The sequence below is a fragment of the Danaus plexippus genome, assembly GCF_018135715.1.
Source record: "Danaus plexippus chromosome 18 unlocalized genomic scaffold, MEX_DaPlex mxdp_20, whole genome shotgun sequence".
NCBI classification, from domain to species: domain Eukaryota; kingdom Metazoa; phylum Arthropoda; class Insecta; order Lepidoptera; family Nymphalidae; genus Danaus; species Danaus plexippus.
In genome coordinates, this window is record NW_026869853.1 from 947478 (window position 1) to 965928 (window position 18451).

An 18451-nucleotide genomic window follows, 5' to 3' on the forward strand; every position below is an offset into this window, starting at 1 on the left:
TGTGAATCAAACTTAGCTTAGTGCCAATTGTGACAATTTTCCTATGTAATATTGATATTTTTAATATATAAAAGTAATTATTACTTATACTTAGTTTGAAACTCATCCGCGACATCCCTTATATTGCGATGTCCATGGGTGGCGGTGACTACTTTCCATCAAGTAGGCCTTCCCCTCTTTTACCGCCTTTGATATAAAAAATTCCAAAGTCCAAAGCAGTGAGGTGACATTTGACAGCTCCTGCTTTGATGTGACACTAGTTTTCCATACACGACAACTTTGCAAGGACACCGTAATACCTTACAGCCAGAAGAAGTAATGGGGATTAACAGAAAATTGTCGCTTCCGCTGTGGCTAGGGACCAGAAAGTTCTGTTACCAGAAGGATAAGCATGGAGATACATGATAATTTTTAATTATATCGAAATAACTCTTCTTTTATATCCTTTTGCAAGACTCGCTGAGTCTTGCACTGAGACTAACTGAGTCTCCGTTAAAGGCTCTCGTTTTGGAATTAACATTGTAAGATTTGCGGTTTCAAGCATATAACCAGGAAAAATACGCCTAATACTTTTTTCATCCGCCTGACCACATTCACTTATAAACCATCGACAAGCTTTGCCAACCAAACAACAAAGTATTCTATGTTACTTCAGTTATAGGGTCCCCGCATCTCTATGGATCTCCAGTAGCGAAGAAAACGTGCCGCCAAGGATGGGGATGACACTTCAATGTGGTCCAGGCAATTGCCTATACGATCATCCGCTGTAAATGAAACGTGTGTATGTACGTCACGACAGTAGAATTTGAAATTTGTGTCTATGTCAAAAAAGCAAAAGTATACTATGGTGCAAAATGGTGCTGGACAGACTGCTAATGTTAGTGTGGTGGACTTTCAAACAGAGGCAGTACAGCCGTTGTATAAACCAGCACGATGGAGCCAGCTTTTGATTATACACTAACTAGCTAGCCCACCAACCTGTCGGACGATGTTGCTTAAAGGAAAAATAAGTCTTTTCGAATTTTTATCAGTAAATCCGACTGTCCAGTTTATTCCATTACATTGTTTATTTCTGTGCAAATTCGCTTGAATGTAGAAAGTTAAAGAAACATTTGTTAAAGTTATAGTCGGAGATACTTAATAACCTTTTGCAAAGTTCTTTTAGATTATTTTAACGGCAACTAAAATGCTTCTAAAATGATATCTTTTTTTTTATGCTAAAGGGTACAACCGAGCAGACGGCCTACATGATGGAGGTAGTACCGCCGCCCATGGACATCCGCAACATAGATTTGCGGATGTGTTGCCACCCTCGATTAGGGAAGAGGGGAAGGAAAAAGTGGGAAAGGTAGGGAAAAGGGAAAGGGCAACCGGCTCTCTCACTTATCGGACGACACGCAGCCATTAAAGACTACTTCACGCCGATCTTCTGTGAGAAGGTGGTACTTCCCCCGTCGAGCCAGCCTATGTTCGTGCTGCAGTAACTTGACCACAGCTAGACTCTACCACCTACAATAGCAAATCTCGGAATTCAGTCAAAAAGTTTCAATAGAAATATCTCCTTGGCTTTGGTGTTTAACAGATTATATATTTTTAACATAAATTCAAACCCCCACACGTCTTCAACTAAACACTTGACAACAAAACCTCCTAACACTGACATTAAGGTTGGCTTATTTTTATTATTATGGCATGTATAGCTCAGGTAAAGAAATTAATATTAATTATTTAATAAATTAATTTGAACAATTAATAAAGGTTTTCTGAACGTTATGGTTATGGAATATTTGACAAGCCAAAACTTAAACGTCATAGAAGTCAGCAACGTGTACTGTGAGTGGTGACTCGGAACAATTTATCTTAAGTAATGTACATGGAAATTGCTAAAACATTTAATATGTATGTTAGATAAAGACCCTGTTTTAACGAGTCGTCTTTGCTTATTGCTGAGTAAAAATTAATAAAAAAAACTAAATTTTGCATTCAACACAACATTGTAGAATCATGGTCTTATTAGGAAATGATGAGGTAAATTCACTGCATACTTTTATGTGCTGCATATATTTATTGTTTAAATATCTTTTATCTTAAATAAACTTCTTCTTTTACAGTTTTTGATTGAACTTTCAAAGTTATTTCAAAAAGCTAGGGCATCAGGTTCTATCTCTATGACTATGAAAAGATGTAAGTAAAATACTCTAATCTGTCCAAGGTTTATATTTTCTCTCTTATAACAAAACTCTTTCCTGATTATTTATATATACACTATTTAAACTACAGATGATGGGAGGACTAAACCTGTATCTCGAGATGGAACACCTGCTATCAAAGACCCACAGTATAAATGCCTTGTTAGAGCTCAATCAGGAAGCAAGAAAATTTCAACTGTTATTGAACAGCGGGATGTTGAAAAATTTACAATGGCTTACTCTAATCTTCTTAAAACTAGTGTAAATGGTTTAAAACGTTTAAAGAAGCCTAAGAAGAAGGCAATAGCAGCAAATTAAAGTTTTACAATCAACAAAGACTGAAGCATTTTGTGAAATGTGTATGAGTTGCTGATCTGCCGGCATATTGGTTGAGGCCCATTGAACTGTGCTCTTCTCTATATGAGGTCGAAGAGTTGGAGTCTTGCCTATGGCTGGTGACTGGTGCTTTAGTCACTAACCATCTGTCCGTACTCCCGAGCTATCATTACAGTTTTGAACATATGTAATAAATACTGGTTCGATATACATCATTTGTTCTTTTTGTATTTTTAAAGCAATGAGTGTGTTATTGAAAGTAAATCTGTGAAAGAAGTTTACATAAACATGCATTCTAATATATAATTTCTTTACATTACCTTGTAGAAAGCCTGGAACAGAATATTCTTAAAATAGTATTTGAAGATGCCTATTTATTGCTGTTTTAAGATAATTTAAACACCTGAATGACTTATAGTAAATTTTAGCCCAATGTAAGGTGTTTCATAGAGACCTAGAATGGTCCAAACCTTACTATTTACTACCCGCTATTTCTTAGCAATCATAGCAAAGGAGAGATTTCAACTAACAAAGAGCCAAACGAATATTTGAAAAAAAGCATATAGTTTGGCTCTAGAATTTTCGATTGAAAATTAGAACACTTTGTTGATATTAAGTCGAAATAAAGCGAAAAGATAAATACTTTAAATCCAATAGATCACAGTGTTTTTGGTAAATGACAAGATAATTTTTACCAAATTTCGTAGAATAAAAAATTAAAAGAAATATAAGAAACCAAAAACTTTGTTATTTGAATTTTTCACATAAATTTTGAGGTTATCTGAAAAAATTGTAAATACGAAAATTGTAGATCTTCTTATTACCTAAAGCTTTGCCATTTGATTTATATCCATTGATTTTTTAGTTTGCCAGAAATCTAGATACTAGGTAGATCATTTTCTACCCCTAGAAACTCAGCCCATCTCGCTTCCCGCACTCGGATCGCCAATACTTTAATTTTTTTACATTTTTATCATATTCCCCTCCTTTTCTAAAGGATTTGATCCTAATATTATTTATTTTGCACTATTTCCCTTTTTTAATCACTCCATTTTGTTGTCTGACGTCGTTTGATGTCGTTTTCTCCAGCATAAATAGAAAATACAAATTCAGTCAAAATATATATTTATTATAATAATCATTGATATATTTTCTTAAAATTATTTATCACATAGGAGACCAGTACATTCAACTAACAATAAAAATAATAGTTTAACATAAATTTCATTGACACAGATAATAATAACACTTTGACTTATATCCATTATGCATGAATATAATTTGGACAAAAACAAAAAATAATCTTTTTTTTATTGATAGTATAAAATTCGATAACTTCGATATCTATATAAAACTTTCAAAACAATTATATAATTTGGTATAAAAAGCTGAATTCATAATTTTAAACACATTTATCAACACAATATTAGATCAAGATGTTTTAAAGCAGCTATCTAAGGCACTACAAAGTCTAAGTGAGAATATTCTTAGATGTGAGTCGTTTGAGACAAGCATTCCTTACTTGTTCGTTACATAATCTTTCTGCTTCTTGCAAGACTTTTCGCAAATCGTTAATTCTATCGTGTCTAGCTGCTAAGATGTACGCACTGCTGACGTTATGACATACCAAATAGCATGAAATCTGTGAAAAGAAATCATTTTAATCTGATATATGAAAATCTAACATCTATTGTGGAAAAAAAATAATTGTACGTATTAAGTATATAAAACAGATTATGACAGATATTATAATGTATTTTATTGACGAGAAAGAATATAATCTGTTATAATCAATTGAAAATACTTTGATCTATGTAACAAGTTGATGTTGTTTTAAATAAAACACTTTACATTGCAGTAAACATTTAGTTTGTTACAACTTATCGTAGAGTATAAAGTTTAAGTAAAATGTGAATACTATTTTAGTCGGTTTAATGTTACTTATTCAGGAGATCAAAATTCCATAGCAACAGTTTATAATTCTTTTGATTGATTGATTGATTGATGGATTGATTGATTCAATCATTACCTTGATAGCGACACTGTTGATATCCGCTATGAGCAACTCGGCTTGTTCGTCATGTAACTGTCCTCGGGCCTCACACCTACCGACGACAGCAGTCGTACCAGCCTCCAACACCTGATCACTCATCAGGCTGGAATTTATCATCACACGCAACTGTCACTATACTATTTTCAATATTAACTTGAAATTTTATTCATATGTTCAAAAGTAGTCGAATGACTAGACAAATTTTTAATTTATAATTTAGTCAAAAAAATCGACTATATACTTAGATTAAATAGAGCTTCATATTCAATAACATTTTAAATTGCTTCAATAATAATTACTCATAAATTTCATTATTATTGACAAAAAAAAACATAAATTATGTTAATAATAAATTTTGTCTTTTTTCTTAGATATGACTTTTACGTGCCTTTGAAAAAAAGTTAGTATAAACCAAATGTAATGGGATACAGAAAATTACGATCGTTTGCCGTGCGCCTCTTAAATTTTAGAGATAGGTGTAAGAAATTCGTGGAGGGGAATAGAAAATAAGTTTTATCCGACTTTCGGAGGCAGAACGCCGAAGCGTCACCACAAGATATCGACTTCTGACATATTGAATTCTACCCTCTTATAAAGCAAGCCGTTGTGCCAAAATTTATAGTTTTTTGTAATAACGAAGATGGCGCTTGACATATGATAGTGTCTACTATGTAGTCTCTTAAGTGTTGACTACTACACTAGATAGGTGCTCGAGTAATGCCATAAGCCGAACTATTCCTTTAGAATCATTTGTGATCTTTACATTTCCTACTATCAGCTTTTTGCGTCCACCAAAAGGCACCAACTATGACTCTGACCATGAGGCTACATACATGAGGTAAAAATTTCCGACCGTGTCGTTCTACTAACCTCAAGTTTTAACCGTTCCATTAATAACAAATACGTTTCCTACTTCAGACAAGATATTTTCATATGATAAGTAACATAATTAGTAAAATGCATTATAATAAAAATGACCACGTATAATAATTACAAAATAACGGTGAAAGTTGGTTAATTGGATTTAAAATTGGTTTTTAATTGTCTGGCCTTAATGATGGCGTAATATATAACAAACTAAAAATATTTAATGGATGGAACATTAACGGTCTCCGCATTTTGTGAATCGCTCCACAAGACACTATTACATGTTACTTTTAGAAATGCCACATATATTGTGAGGAGAAAAGTAACTACATATTTATTTTGCAACGGTAATTAAGCGAAAACCGAAATTTTTTTTTCATTATCGTTTATGTAACAGTACAAATAAAAAAATCATATTACTTGAAATGGACGTACAAAAAGGTTGTAATAGGACCTGGCAAGACTGGCAGTAATTATTGTTTCTTTTTCTAAAATAAACTAATGAATTAAAAAAAAGTAGATAAGGCAGGCGAAGTTGGAAATTATAAACCTTTTATTTTTTACTAGAAAAAACAGTTTTTTTAGGATTTTGTTAGTTCAGTAACGCATATAAGAGTATTTACTTGGGAAGACGACCATTTTTCGAACTGACAACACTTTTGTTTTAACAACGAACGGTTTCTAATTATGATTTTAACGTCGTAGTAAACATCTTAAGTCTTAACTAATATAATACTTGAAGAAATTTTCTATAAAAACGAGTGTCATACACAGTAGCCTTGATAGACATTGGTACTGAAACATTCAGCTATAGCTATACTACCTTCTTAGGATATACGTAATATTAAGACTTCAGTGTTGCTTGTAATCTTTCCTCTCAATATTAGTGTTGCCATTACTTATTTAAATTTAAACCAAATTCTAAGTATTTCTATATATATATATGTATATTGTAATGACCTGATCAACGACACTCAGATAATGCCAACTCACCTAGCAGCCGTCTCCTTAGAGGTCCGTATACATTTTGCCAAATTCTTCACTTCCATGAACCTGTCAGCGTTCACTAAATACTTGGCGACGTGCGTGTATATGTTCATCGAGTCTAATTTGTGTTCGCAGATTATTCTAAAACAAATAATATTTAAGTTTACTTTATTATTACACGCTTAATTATTATGTAATTATTCGGTCTGGTGCCAATAGAATATGAGATCTTAGGAATATGGATCCTTACTTAAAAGCTAAATCGAATCCAACCTCCACAGTCTGACCCGAGACGAGCACAATAGCAACAATCCTTATTTTATCTGTATTCGAACCGAATAGAGTCAAGGGTCTTAGATCGGAATCATTTCTTCGTAGGTTCTGGAGTGGTATCACAGCGTTTATAATTTTATTGTTCAAACTCCCGCTGGCCTCGCAGGCCGCTAGATACTTAGCGACTTCCAGTTGCCGGGATATAGTGCTCATTAAGTTGTCTATGGTAGCTTTGTCGAGGTGGAAATGAATCGATTTCTGATCATTCACCTCTGAAAGCAAAGGCATCTTAAATTACAAACAGACTCATTCTAAATATTAAACCGTATAAAACTAATATTTTACATTAAATTAATATTCAGAAATGTATCGAAACGAACAATATATTTATTTCTTCAGCTATAAATATTTTTGTTGTTAATTATAAGGAACTGAACAATGAAACCTTGAACTGCTCATGAGGTAAAAATGACTCATTATTTTCATAACACATACAAATAAATTTTCAAAATATTAAGCAAATAGGTTTTTACTCAGAACGCGATAATCTCAATATTTATTAGGATAGAATGTAGAAATATACATTGATGTTCCAACAAATAGCGTACCAAAAATATGTTCAGAAACAAGATACTGCTGAATTTAAAAAACTATTAAATTACTACACTTAGCAAGATTTTCCAACTATTCATTCCAAAAAAAAAAAATACTTTCATATTTTCTGGAACTAACCGTAAACTGTCCTTATATAGTTTTAAGATAGACTCGTATGGTGAGAATCAAAACACTTGTTTTATTAACTTAATTGATATAATGACTCACTGTTAACAGGAATGCACTGGTTCAAATGATGCATGGCCGCCGTGAGGTGGTGCTGGCGGGTCACCAGTTCACTGAAGGGGTCTCGGCCAGCTGGTAGCGGGCGGGAGTACAGTAATGCGCACGAAGCGGAGGCTCGAGCGTGCTGGCCGGTACCGCACTGCAGTGCGTACAGGGCTTCTAGACGCTTCGACATCTCCAGCGTGCGGCAGATGTGCATTATATACTCCTGCAAAAAACATTTATAGCTTAATTAACGTCAATATTTATAATTATTTTAAATATTACAATGGTCCGAAACCTTTGAATTGAATTACTGGTAGGTTTTAATGACCCAGGGATTGTAATTTTTTCTGGATTTATGCTATAACTTAAAGCAACTTTCATATTTGTCATATATTTTACTAATCTAAATAAATTTCTAATCGACTCACCGACCACATATTGAAACTGCTGTCCATTTCCTTCATAGATCTAACGAGTTCATCGACCTTGTTCTTCTTCAAGCAGTTCATATACACGGACTCAGTGAAGGTTTCTTTGTCAACTGAGTTGTCGTAACAGTAGCGGATAACCTCGCTCATATTGCTATGTTTCATATAAAACATTATATTGTCGACAAACGAGCCGTAGCTGCTAAGGTAGTATACGCACTCTTTGTAGAAGAACGGATCAAGTTTCTTGTTTTGGTAGTCGACTTTCGGTTCGGGGTTATTATTTCTGCGTAGAAGTCCTTGGGCCAATGATTTTTTTGGTTGGACTGTGGCTGTCTGGAAATCGCTATAGTCGCCTTGTTTAATTTTCTTGACACTCGCTAGCGTATGCATTATATTCAATGCCGGTTCTGCGAGTGGTATCTTCTTCTTCCTAGTGTTCATGTTGGACAACTTTTCGTTGGTCGTCTGGAATCATATTAAAATTGTAACTGAGTTAAAAAAGTTATTTTTTTTTAGTCGCACATTAAAAAAATTGTCATAAGAAATACTTTTTAAATGGTTTATAATGAAAATCTTTAAATATTTAAATAATTATTTAAGTAATTTCTCAATTTTCAGATATATTGTTAACTAACTTTAATATTTTCCGCCTTATCCAACAGCTGCTGGTTGACTGGGTAGTTCATATCCTCTAACATAGATATTATTTCGTTCAGCAACGGGTTACTCCGGCACCTGTATTCAGACTGAGTACTGGACATTGAATTGGACCTCTCAGAGATTCTCAAACTTTGAAACCTTCTGTTAATAAGATTTTCCGACGCCTCCTTCCCATACTCTAACTCCTCAGTGACGTCAGCGAAAACATTTGGAGCGTTCTTAAAACAGAGGGCGAATTTTCTGCGAGCCTCTTTAAAGCATCCTGCCTTCAAGCACGCTTTTCCCCAGGATGCCAACACACTTGTCCTCGGTATACCGGATTTCGTCGCTATTTCTAACGCCAATTCCCATTTCTCTGACTCGAGAAGCGAGCGGACTATTTGACCTGTAAAATATGTTTAGGATTGAATATAACACCAACATTCAGTTACATTTCTGAATACATAATAATAGTAATTGAATTATTGAAAAAAGAAGAGAAGTAGGAGTTTATGTCTTAATAGTCAAGACCTATTGATATGGGCTGGTAAAAATTAAGAGCGACTTCTTAATTTAAAAAATCACCTGTTGTCCAACTGATGTAAAAAAATATAAAGCGAGCTTCTGGTTACTTTACAGCAGACTTATTAAGAAATTACTGGTATTTTTAATTTAAACTATATTTTCTTGTTACGAGGGTTGTCACAAATCTTTATTCAAGTGTACATACTGGGATGTGCCGCGTTATTGGTGACGAGGTGGTGAGCCTGCTGCGACACTAGCGCCGCCATAGCGTCCGCGTGAGCCAGGCAACGAGCTGCGTGACAAGCCCCCGCCTCGCAGACACCGCCGCTAGAACTGACGGACAGAAATAAAGACATCTGTCTATCTACATATCTTTTTACATGTAGGTACACAATAAAGTTATTACATACTTGCTGTTACCCGCGACTTCGTCTGCGTAAAAAAATAAAGAAACAACTTTTAAGCGCCACATGCTTGTTACTCGCGTGATAACGGATCGGGTTAAAAAGTAGCATAAGTTACTACTTATTACTTCAGAGATTAGCCGGAACAAGCAAAAAGACAGACGAGTAAAAATTGTTAAAAATGTTGTTTTGGTGTATGTATATATATTCACCGTATGTATATATATTCATGTATGTAGTAAAAAAGTTATTTCAATATAACAAACAGACACTCAGTTTCATTTATATGTATAAATCGTACATATCTGTATATCCTTCTGTATATATAGGGGAATGAATAATTTGATGGCGATGTCCATTTATCACTGTTTTGTGTGGCTTTCCATCATTAAAATTAATTACGATTTCTACGGCTATACTGTTTTTAGCAAATATAACAGTTTTGCTTTTTTGACACAAAATTGTCAAATTTAATGAACACAAATGTAATTGATAAATTTTATTAATAATGATGCCACGTACCGGTTAAGGTCTAATATTTTATGAAAAAAATACACTTACTGACTGACAAATTCATAAAAAACTATGCTGAGACGGATGCGAACAGCTATGACGATAAGAAGAAAGAAAATTTTAAACACTAATTTTATAGTCATTGACAAAAGGAGTGTCTTATAATGTTAATTTACAATAGCTTACGAAGCCTGCCTGACATGCTAATACTTAACTAAGTACATATATATATTGTTTACCTCCTGTCCCCAGTAGTCCTGGAGTACAACTCGGCAGCTGCCAATAATAAAGATCGTCGTGCTCGAACTAACAGTCGAGAATCACCGCGGGATAGAGAACGAGCGGCCTCGTCACTACGATCTAGTAAAAACCTAGACAAACAAGCAGACAACAATACATCACTATTAAAACTACCAAAAAGCCTATAATCAGACGAAAATTGACTTAAACAAAAAAATATTTATTTGACACGTTTAATTCTGTAGTTTACCTGGGATAGTCCAAGTTGATGGTGTGCATCTTCATAATTGATAAGCAAAGCGTCACGTTCGGTGTAAACTCGTAACTGAATTCGGCCCTGACGGCCTCGTTTTTGGCAGCGTCGACGGACAGGCACCAATCCAGGCAAGTGGTGCCACTGCCGGTGGTATCAGAGTTACTACTTAGCATCATGTCCTGATTGGACTCGGACCTCCTGTTCATTGTCTGAGTGTAGCAATCGTCGCAGACACGCAACTTTACGCCACTAGGATACGTTGGCACCTTAAATTGTTTTTATAAATGAATACACACAAATCGAAACTTATGATTAATTAAAATGAATCAAATTTAATTTAATTCATAAAGGAAGAAATCCCTTTTAATACCATCCAAGTATATTTCGGTCTTTTTAGCTGTGACAGCGAATAATACGTCCACTAACACATTATGCTTTTATGTTGTAACCAACGCTAATAATGAATATGAAAATTTCGTTCGATACTTATATATGTGTAATGTTAATTTACCTGCATTCTATTTCTGGAGCATCCGTGACAAACCAGCCGGCCACATCGACGACAGTGATGTCTACGTATGATCATTGAAAATATCGATATTTTGCACATCATACAGCGATCCGTGGAATAATCTTCCACCCACTGTTTCTTGTTAGGGACGTGTTCCGGCATCACGAAAGGTTTCGATGCGGATTCGATATTAATCGAGTCTATCGATTGCAACAACGAGTCGTCCCAAGGTTTCGGTGGTGATGAAGATCTATTTCTAGGATTTCTCATGTCTAATGCCTTTTCTGCGTAATAACGCAGCAGCGCATCGACAGCGTTCTGCGATATCAAGACCGATTCTATTGATTTTATATTATAATACAAATTATCGCCAGTGGAATCGTTCCTTCGCAGGGTTGGCGATATTTTGTTTATGATAACAGTCAGTAACTCCAATTTGGCGTTCATCAGGAGTTGTTCAATCATTAGCAGAGGTTTTTCTAACAGGTCCCAGAACAGATGTCGCGTGTTAGATTCTATTTCACGAATCACTTGAAAACCGACTCGTATGTTTTCGAAACATCTCCACGTAGTTTTTTGTTCGTTTAAAAAGTCGTAGCAAACTTCTAGAATTTCAATGTTTCTTATTTTAGTTATTTCTTCTATCACTAACTCTATAGCTTGTGTTGTTGGTAGCCTTTCAATTAGTTCTCTAACATAAGATGGCGTCGCTTGGTTAGTGTATTCAAATAATTGTTTAATAAGGTGGACGACTATTAAATTCTTCATATAATCTGAAACATCGTGAACATCTGCCCATTCCAAACATAATTTGAACTGAAAATCAATCGGGAAGTAATTATTATTATCATCATTTACAATCAGTGAGTAAACTATTTAACGGTAACATTTACCTGTTGGCTGTCCATCAGGACTTCGATAATAGCTTCGGGGTTTTCCACTGATTTCTCATAAATTGTATACCAATGGTGAGACCCCATAATGGATGCAATCTAAAAAAATAAAAGCAATTGCTATTTTTTCCTACAACCTGTACACAATTATACAAAATTAAAAATTTACCTGTTCATAAAGAGGTATTTTTATCAGCCAATCGGTGCATTTGTCATAGAGACCTTCTTCGATCGCTGTCTGATCCAATAAAAATCGTAGATAATCAATAACTTCCATAGCTCCTTCAGCGTTCCAACACGACAAGTTGTTTAATATTAAATCTAATTTAAGTTCCGGACATTTTAGATACTGACAATACTTCCAATTTTGCTGCACTTTAGAATTTGTGGAAATTTTACACAACATCAAATCGCGTAAGTTTAACAAATTCGCGCTGCCCTTTACTTGTCTTTCTGATAATGCGTCAATAATTTTCAGACACTGCCATATTTTTCCGGCTTCTAACATTTTTGGAAGGAATAAAAATAACTTGTCCAAATCAATGGTACTGTGCAAGGAAGCAAGACATTTGTTTCTACCAAACAAAACCTTCGTGCAATCGAATCTCTCTAGATCCATGTATTTATTGAGGTGTTTGGTACGAGCGTCCATACTATTCTGTGCAGTGCTTTCATTTGACGTAGAATGTATTTTTCTTATGATATGTGCCAGCACCCAATTATGTAAGACGACGTAAGTAAGGCATTGAGGATCAGGAGTTTTTGGTAGAGGAGCGAAATTAGCCGTCGGTTCAACAAATAACTTCTCTTCAGGATTCATGAAGTCGTACACTACATGAAGGAGGTTATTGAAGTTTTCTTCTGTAGCTTCCTTCAAGGAGCCGGCCAGTGTTATTGAAGGACAAAAATTAAGAATGAGTTTAGGAATTAAATTCACATTTAATTTTTTACATATCGGCTCCAAAAACGTTATCGGTATTTCTTTACTATTTATCATACTTCCAAATATGTCATGTAACTGTCGTTCTAAAATCGTAAAATATGGTGCATCTATAGCTGCTTCACCAACCCGGTCATCTTGCTCAAGTTGAAAAATGGATTTTGTGTACATATAACATTTTCGTAAATAATGCACTCTTGCTTTCTTGTTTCCATTTTGACACAAGTCCCCAATATTATACAAGTCTTTATCAGATGCCGCAACCACATTCATATAGATTTGATGATATTTTTGGAGAAAATTTTCATCTAATTTCTTGGATTCTTTTGGACAAACAATATCCGACAAATCTAAACAGCACTGCTTCAATTCTTTGGATAACTGATTCAGCTTACAGAACTCTTTGTGTTTAATAGGTACTCTGCAATCTGTTATTAATTCGCAAACATTGTCTATGAAATCAAAAGATTTATCTGTATTGCCGAAAATTTCAAATGTTACACTTGTTATGTCTTCGACAAATTTTATATAATTGCTTTTCTTAACGGCTGTGACGTCGGTATTACGTTTGACCTCCGCGAGTTTTCTTTCGACCACATTGATGAGACCATAGGTAATTTCTCTATTTAAGCCACTGCTTAAAAGAATATCGACGGCATTAATAAAGGGAGCGTTTTGGTGGCTGTACAGTTGCAAATGTGGATGACGAGCACCGAGTTCAATGATGTCAAAAGAATTTGGAGGTCTATTAGAAGCCAAGAAACCTTCAACCAAACCCATAACCTCTGTGGATACTACTGACAGAGCTGACAATTCTTTTGTTGGATATCGCGAGCAATCTCTATAGCATATAATATTTTTTATTTTAGCTATTAAATGTCTCAGCTGCTCGGTAAACGTAACTTCCGTAGCAATCTCCGAATCAGATAAATCAAACATCTGGGAAAAAATATATGTACTTAAAAACTTAATTCACAAATTATATACATACATAAATACTTTTTTTAAATATAAATTTTCATATATTTTTAAAAATGTCAATGACGAATGTGAATGACTTATTACATATTATTTAACATTAAACGAAAAAGTAATAAATAATGTTAAGGATTTTTCTTGCAACGATTTTACCCATCACAGATACATTGTTCATACAACCGTCGGTAGGTTACCCGGAATTGTAATTAGGAGTTGCCTTTAGTACCGTCTGTATTAAAACATGTAAAATAATTTGTTTATTATTTATATTAATATTTCCTGACTATAAAATGCACTGCGATATAACTGATTGTTTTGATATCTCGTATCCAGATGCGAACGGTTTATTCAATGTCATTGACCTTATATCAATGCTAATTTCGATGTAATAAATTTGCTATAAAGATTTGATATTGTTATTTTTTATCAATCAAGTATACTTTGTTTTTAAAGACAGATCTCATAGTAAATGCTGATACATACTATGACTACGAAATTTTACTCAATGATTATAATTCTCGAGAGGAAATTGAAGGGTTTAATATAACAGACGAAAGGTCACAAAACGAGGGTAAGTATCTAAACACTAGCAAATTACTTGAAAATACAATATCTTCATTGCTTTTAAATGCACATTATATTCCATCTAACAGCTTATCGGTGATTTTGTTTATAATACGACATGTTTATTTATATACGTAATAAGTTTAAACAGCACCAGTAGCTGATTGGTGTGTTTATATTATGTGTTCTAGGTTAATGTATTAGTTATTTCGCAGAGGTCAACGGACATTCGTTCAAAGGTTATATGAATAACATTATATACGACTTAAAGAATAAAGAATGTACCAACGACGAAATGAATCGTATAAATCTGAAATCTATAGCATGCTTGATAAAAAATCTCTCAAAGCCGAACCAACCCACCCGCCTTATACTCAAACGGCTGAAAAGTGTTATCCAGATTTGGCTATGTATATACGTATTGGCAGCTGTGCCGCTTTGGTTCACTAGAGGTAATTGCGTTAAGAACTAGTTACTGCTTAAATTAAACTATAATTACGCTATAAAATTTCATTGAAATCGGCTTAGGAATTTTTGACAACATAATAACCATGGATGAACTTGCCATGCTAAGACTTTTCGTTAATAAATCAAAAACGCAAATTCAAACGAAGTATAATGTATATAACTATAAACATTAAAGATAATCAAAGATTTATAATCTTAGGATGGTGCTGCTGCTGTTGTTTCTGTAAATTTTTTAAACCGAATGAAACTGTAGAAGAAGCGAGGAAATATCTAGCGCTGAATCCACCGGGGGTGTTGATCGACGAACGAGGAAGGATCATTTATTACGAGCCGACGATATACGAAAGGGAGTGTTACGAAAAGTTTGGACATCTCATTAGAACTATTTATTAGAATTTGCCATATGTAATGTTAAGTACGATTTCCGCGTGTGCTCATTGAAATAAGACTTTTTTTTGGGATACTACGTTTTTTTTAATTATTAACTAACTACATAATCCCGTCTGCCCCTAATCATGGTTGCTGTAAAGGAACTGCAACGTCGGGATTATGTAGTTGCAAAATTATTTAAAATTTGTAGTATCCGAAAAGCTTAGTTTTAGAATTCGACAATTCATTATTTGATTTTAAAAATAAAATAAATGTTTTTTTTTAAATATAGATTAGATTATCCTGATCATCACAAATCCTACTAATTTTATAAATGCTTAAGTTCATTTGTGTTTTTACCTCATCGACTATAGATCTGATCTTATAACAATTCTGCATAATAAATCTCTTAAATTACAAAATGGAGAATTTTGATAAAAACCGTAATTAATACAACTGCATACCTCCAAAATTTGGTTCGCTTTGGAGAAATCGTTTTGGTAGAGGGCCAATGCGACGAGACAATTGGGCTTAGCGAGCATAATAGATATGAAGTCTATCGTGTTCTTCTTCGATGTGTAAGCTGAGAAAATAAAATTAATTTCTGTTTAATAATTCAATTGTACGAGAAAATCCTCATATATTTAGATAATACCATCTTCAGAAGCCGAAATAGTAGATGACAGCATAATCTGCCCGTTTTCAGATCTTGGGTTTGTATGTCTTCTCCGCATTTTGGGCTTCCTCCTAGATATTTTCTGTTCAACCGGCAAGTCGTCTTCTTCACTACTGTTGTCAACTTCTACGTAATCCAGGCACAATTTCAGCTGAAGTGGGCTGGTGTCAGGACTGAGAGTCGACACCAATTGCATCTTCCATAGTGAATGGTTAACTACATCTATCAGTCGTTTGTACCGAGAGTAAACAGACGAGGCGTTGTCGATTTTTCTTACGTCCCACCTCTCATCCAAACTCTCGAAGCACTGTTTGAGTGTGTTCAGTATAATTTGTGTTGTGAACGCATTACAAATGAATCCCGTGTCGGAACTGTTTGTGGTCTTTGGACTTTTGTTTTGCTTTTTAGAATAAAAATAGGAGCATTCGGAATGAGTCCCACATGGGAAATCCTGATTGTGTTCGTAGCATGAAAAATATTCGTATCTCAGGAACAGACAAGCGAATATAGTTTCTATAATTTCAACGCAGAATTGTATAGGCTGGATAGACAAGACGAGCCGTTTGATGTCGTCCAGAGATGTACCCATCTCCTGCGTATTGTCCACGTGTTCAGATGACTGCAATATAGTTTCTATTACCTTCGTTATAGCACAGTAACTATTATAGGTTGAAATATCCCAATTAGATATTTGTATGTTTTTATTAAAACCGCCTTTGTGATTCAATGTTATTAATTCGGATATGAATTCATTGTTTGTATTTAAAAGCTTCGATACTTTATATCTATCCACCTTCGACAGCCTGCAGACTTGCGATATCACAGTTAGGGCACTTTTCCCCAAAACCTGACTGAATATTGAAGTGCTCATTATCTTACAATTATTTTCAAGACAGAATTTGATGATGGTTAATTCTCTCTTAATCTCTGTCAAATAAAACATGAGTTCACGATCAGTTGTAGTGTATGTATCCAGTATAGAAAATATATTAGTAAGCTGGTTGACCAATGACGGCAGGTCGTACGTCTCGGGGCAATTCGTGAGATCAATAAGCACCATAATGAGTATTTGCTTAGTAAAATTATTAATTTCAAAGGTCACATTTTTCATATCATGCAGCTGTTGCTTATAAACTTGAGCAGCTTTTAACAGCCAATGTGTTTTTTCTTGATAGCACAACTCGATCATATATTCAGCTGTCAGTTTAAAATTTTTTTGGGGCTCATTCCTATGCATCAAATCTGATACAATATTGACAAGTTCTGGTCTCCGAAGAGCGACAAGACTAATCAGCACCTGTTTCTTACATTGTCTGAATGCATCGTTAGAAAAGTGTTTCAAAACTTCATTTATTAACTGAGGTAAAAAATTTTCTTGCCACTTTGCTAATGACAATATTGTTATAACTCGATCTGGACAGTTATTTCCTAGTTCATTATTCAAAGCTTCCAAGTAGAGTTTCTGAATTGCGCAAACATTTTTGTCATCATCTGTGGTGCTTTGAATGTGATTTAGAATCAATGATGTTGTGACTGGATTGGATTTTAAATTATTTCTAAAAAATTCAATAACTCTTTCAGATAATTCGGTTGTTGGTTTAGAATCTTCTGTGTTATACAATGCTTCAACGATTTCCTGTGCAGTCAAATGTATAAATGTATTGTTAATGGTGTAGGCACACAAAATATGAAAATTCCATTAAATATTCATTTAAACATCATTCTACATCAAACTTTAAAACTTAAGAATATGTGTATGTGTAATATTCCACACAAAATGTATAAATACTCACCTCAAACAATTCCACTGTCAGATTATCTAATAGACGAATTGTGTACTGCAGCTCCTCTTTCTTCATTTTAGATTTTCTTAGTGCTAAAAATATATATATATTTAATATATGGCATAAATAAACTATAAATTAAAGACCTTAGTTGTTGCTATCAGTCAATATTATTTAGAAAATTTTCTTAATTAGATTTCAATATAAATTTTACTAATAAGATATATTTTTTTGTACAAAATATAACAATGAATCAAATAACCAAGTGCGTTCATAAGTTGATATGATCAATATTAATCATTATCTCATCACATTTCTTTTCAAAATCTTTTAAAAAGACAATTATACATATATATCACAACATGTTTAAATAGTAATCAAGCGATTATATTTCACATAGTTTAAGAATTGGTGAATACGAATATTTTTATGCAAACGGTACGTTGTGATCAGTGCAGCTTGTACTTTTCATGTAAAATACAATTACGATGTGTAATCATTTTTATTATGGGAACAATATTGAATGTCAATTATATTTGATCTGATTTTTACCTTACATTTGAAATACGAAAACTGGATTGAGTACCTACAACACTTTTTTTAAATTTTTACACCAATTCAATAGAAACATTGCTTTTATTTATTAAAATGTTTTGAAGTAGGTAAACAAAATAATATATCAAGGATCTTTATATGACATTTTATATTTTATGTCAATAGCTAAACCATG

General features: G+C 33.9%; 2 protein-coding genes across 4 annotated transcripts; one reads left to right on the forward strand and one right to left on the reverse strand.

Annotated features, from left to right (window-relative positions):
- The first annotated feature begins 1805 nt into the window (after positions 1-1805).
- Positions 1806-2735, forward strand: LOC116773290 (signal recognition particle 14 kDa protein). The gene is made up of 3 exons (XM_032665716.2): positions 1806-2028; positions 2112-2184; positions 2281-2735. Exons 1-3 carry the CDS (start codon positions 2005-2007, stop codon positions 2505-2507), a joined length of 324 nt encoding a protein of 107 aa, XP_032521607.1. The 5' UTR covers positions 1806-2004; the 3' UTR covers positions 2508-2735.
- Positions 2736-3633: 898 nt separating this feature from the next.
- Positions 3634-18430, reverse strand: LOC116772824 (zinc finger FYVE domain-containing protein 26 homolog). Of its 3 annotated transcripts, none has more exons than XM_032665093.2 (17): positions 18274-18428; positions 17731-17813; positions 15917-17573; positions 15726-15844; positions 12112-13821; positions 11943-12041; positions 11050-11865; positions 10533-10804; positions 10282-10413; positions 9331-9458; positions 8597-9006; positions 7959-8426; positions 7528-7753; positions 6683-6977; positions 6439-6573; positions 4555-4681; positions 3634-4167 (listed from the first exon to the last, which is right to left on the reverse strand). In XM_032665093.2, the coding sequence occupies exons 2-17, from the start codon at positions 17794-17796 to the stop codon at positions 3997-3999; spliced, it is 6831 nt and encodes a 2276-aa protein (XP_032520984.2). In that variant the 5' UTR covers positions 17797-17813; positions 18274-18428; the 3' UTR covers positions 3634-3996. The 3 variants fall into 3 exon arrangements, with proteins under 3 accessions (XP_032520984.2, XP_061384452.1, XP_032520985.2); XM_061528468.1 differs by having other exon boundaries at positions 18279-18407; XM_032665094.2 differs by lacking the exons at positions 3634-4167; positions 4555-4681; positions 6683-6977 and having other exon boundaries at positions 6445-6573; positions 18274-18430.
- Between the last annotated feature and the right edge of the window lie 21 nt (positions 18431-18451).

Bases quoted from the DNA above. Each gene is read 5' to 3' on its own strand.
- LOC116772824 (XM_032665093.2), bottom strand. From the start codon at position 17,796: ATGAAGAAAGAGGAGCTGCAGTACACAATTCGTCTATTAGATAATCTG. The intron at 12,042-12,111 runs GTAAATTTTTAA...TTATTTTTTTAG, and splicing joins AAATACCTCTTTATGAACAG to ATTGCATCCATTATGGGGTC. The intron at 10,414-10,532 runs GTAAACTACAGA...TTGTTTGTCTAG, and splicing joins ATCAACTTGGACTATCCCAG to GTTTTTACTAGATCGTAGTG.
- LOC116773290 (XM_032665716.2), top strand. From the start codon at position 2,005: ATGGTCTTATTAGGAAATGATGAG. The intron at 2,029-2,111 runs GTAAATTCACTG...CTTCTTTTACAG, and splicing joins TCTTATTAGGAAATGATGAG to TTTTTGATTGAACTTTCAAA. The intron at 2,185-2,280 runs GTAAGTAAAATA...TTTAAACTACAG, and splicing joins CTCTATGACTATGAAAAGAT to ATGATGGGAGGACTAAACCT.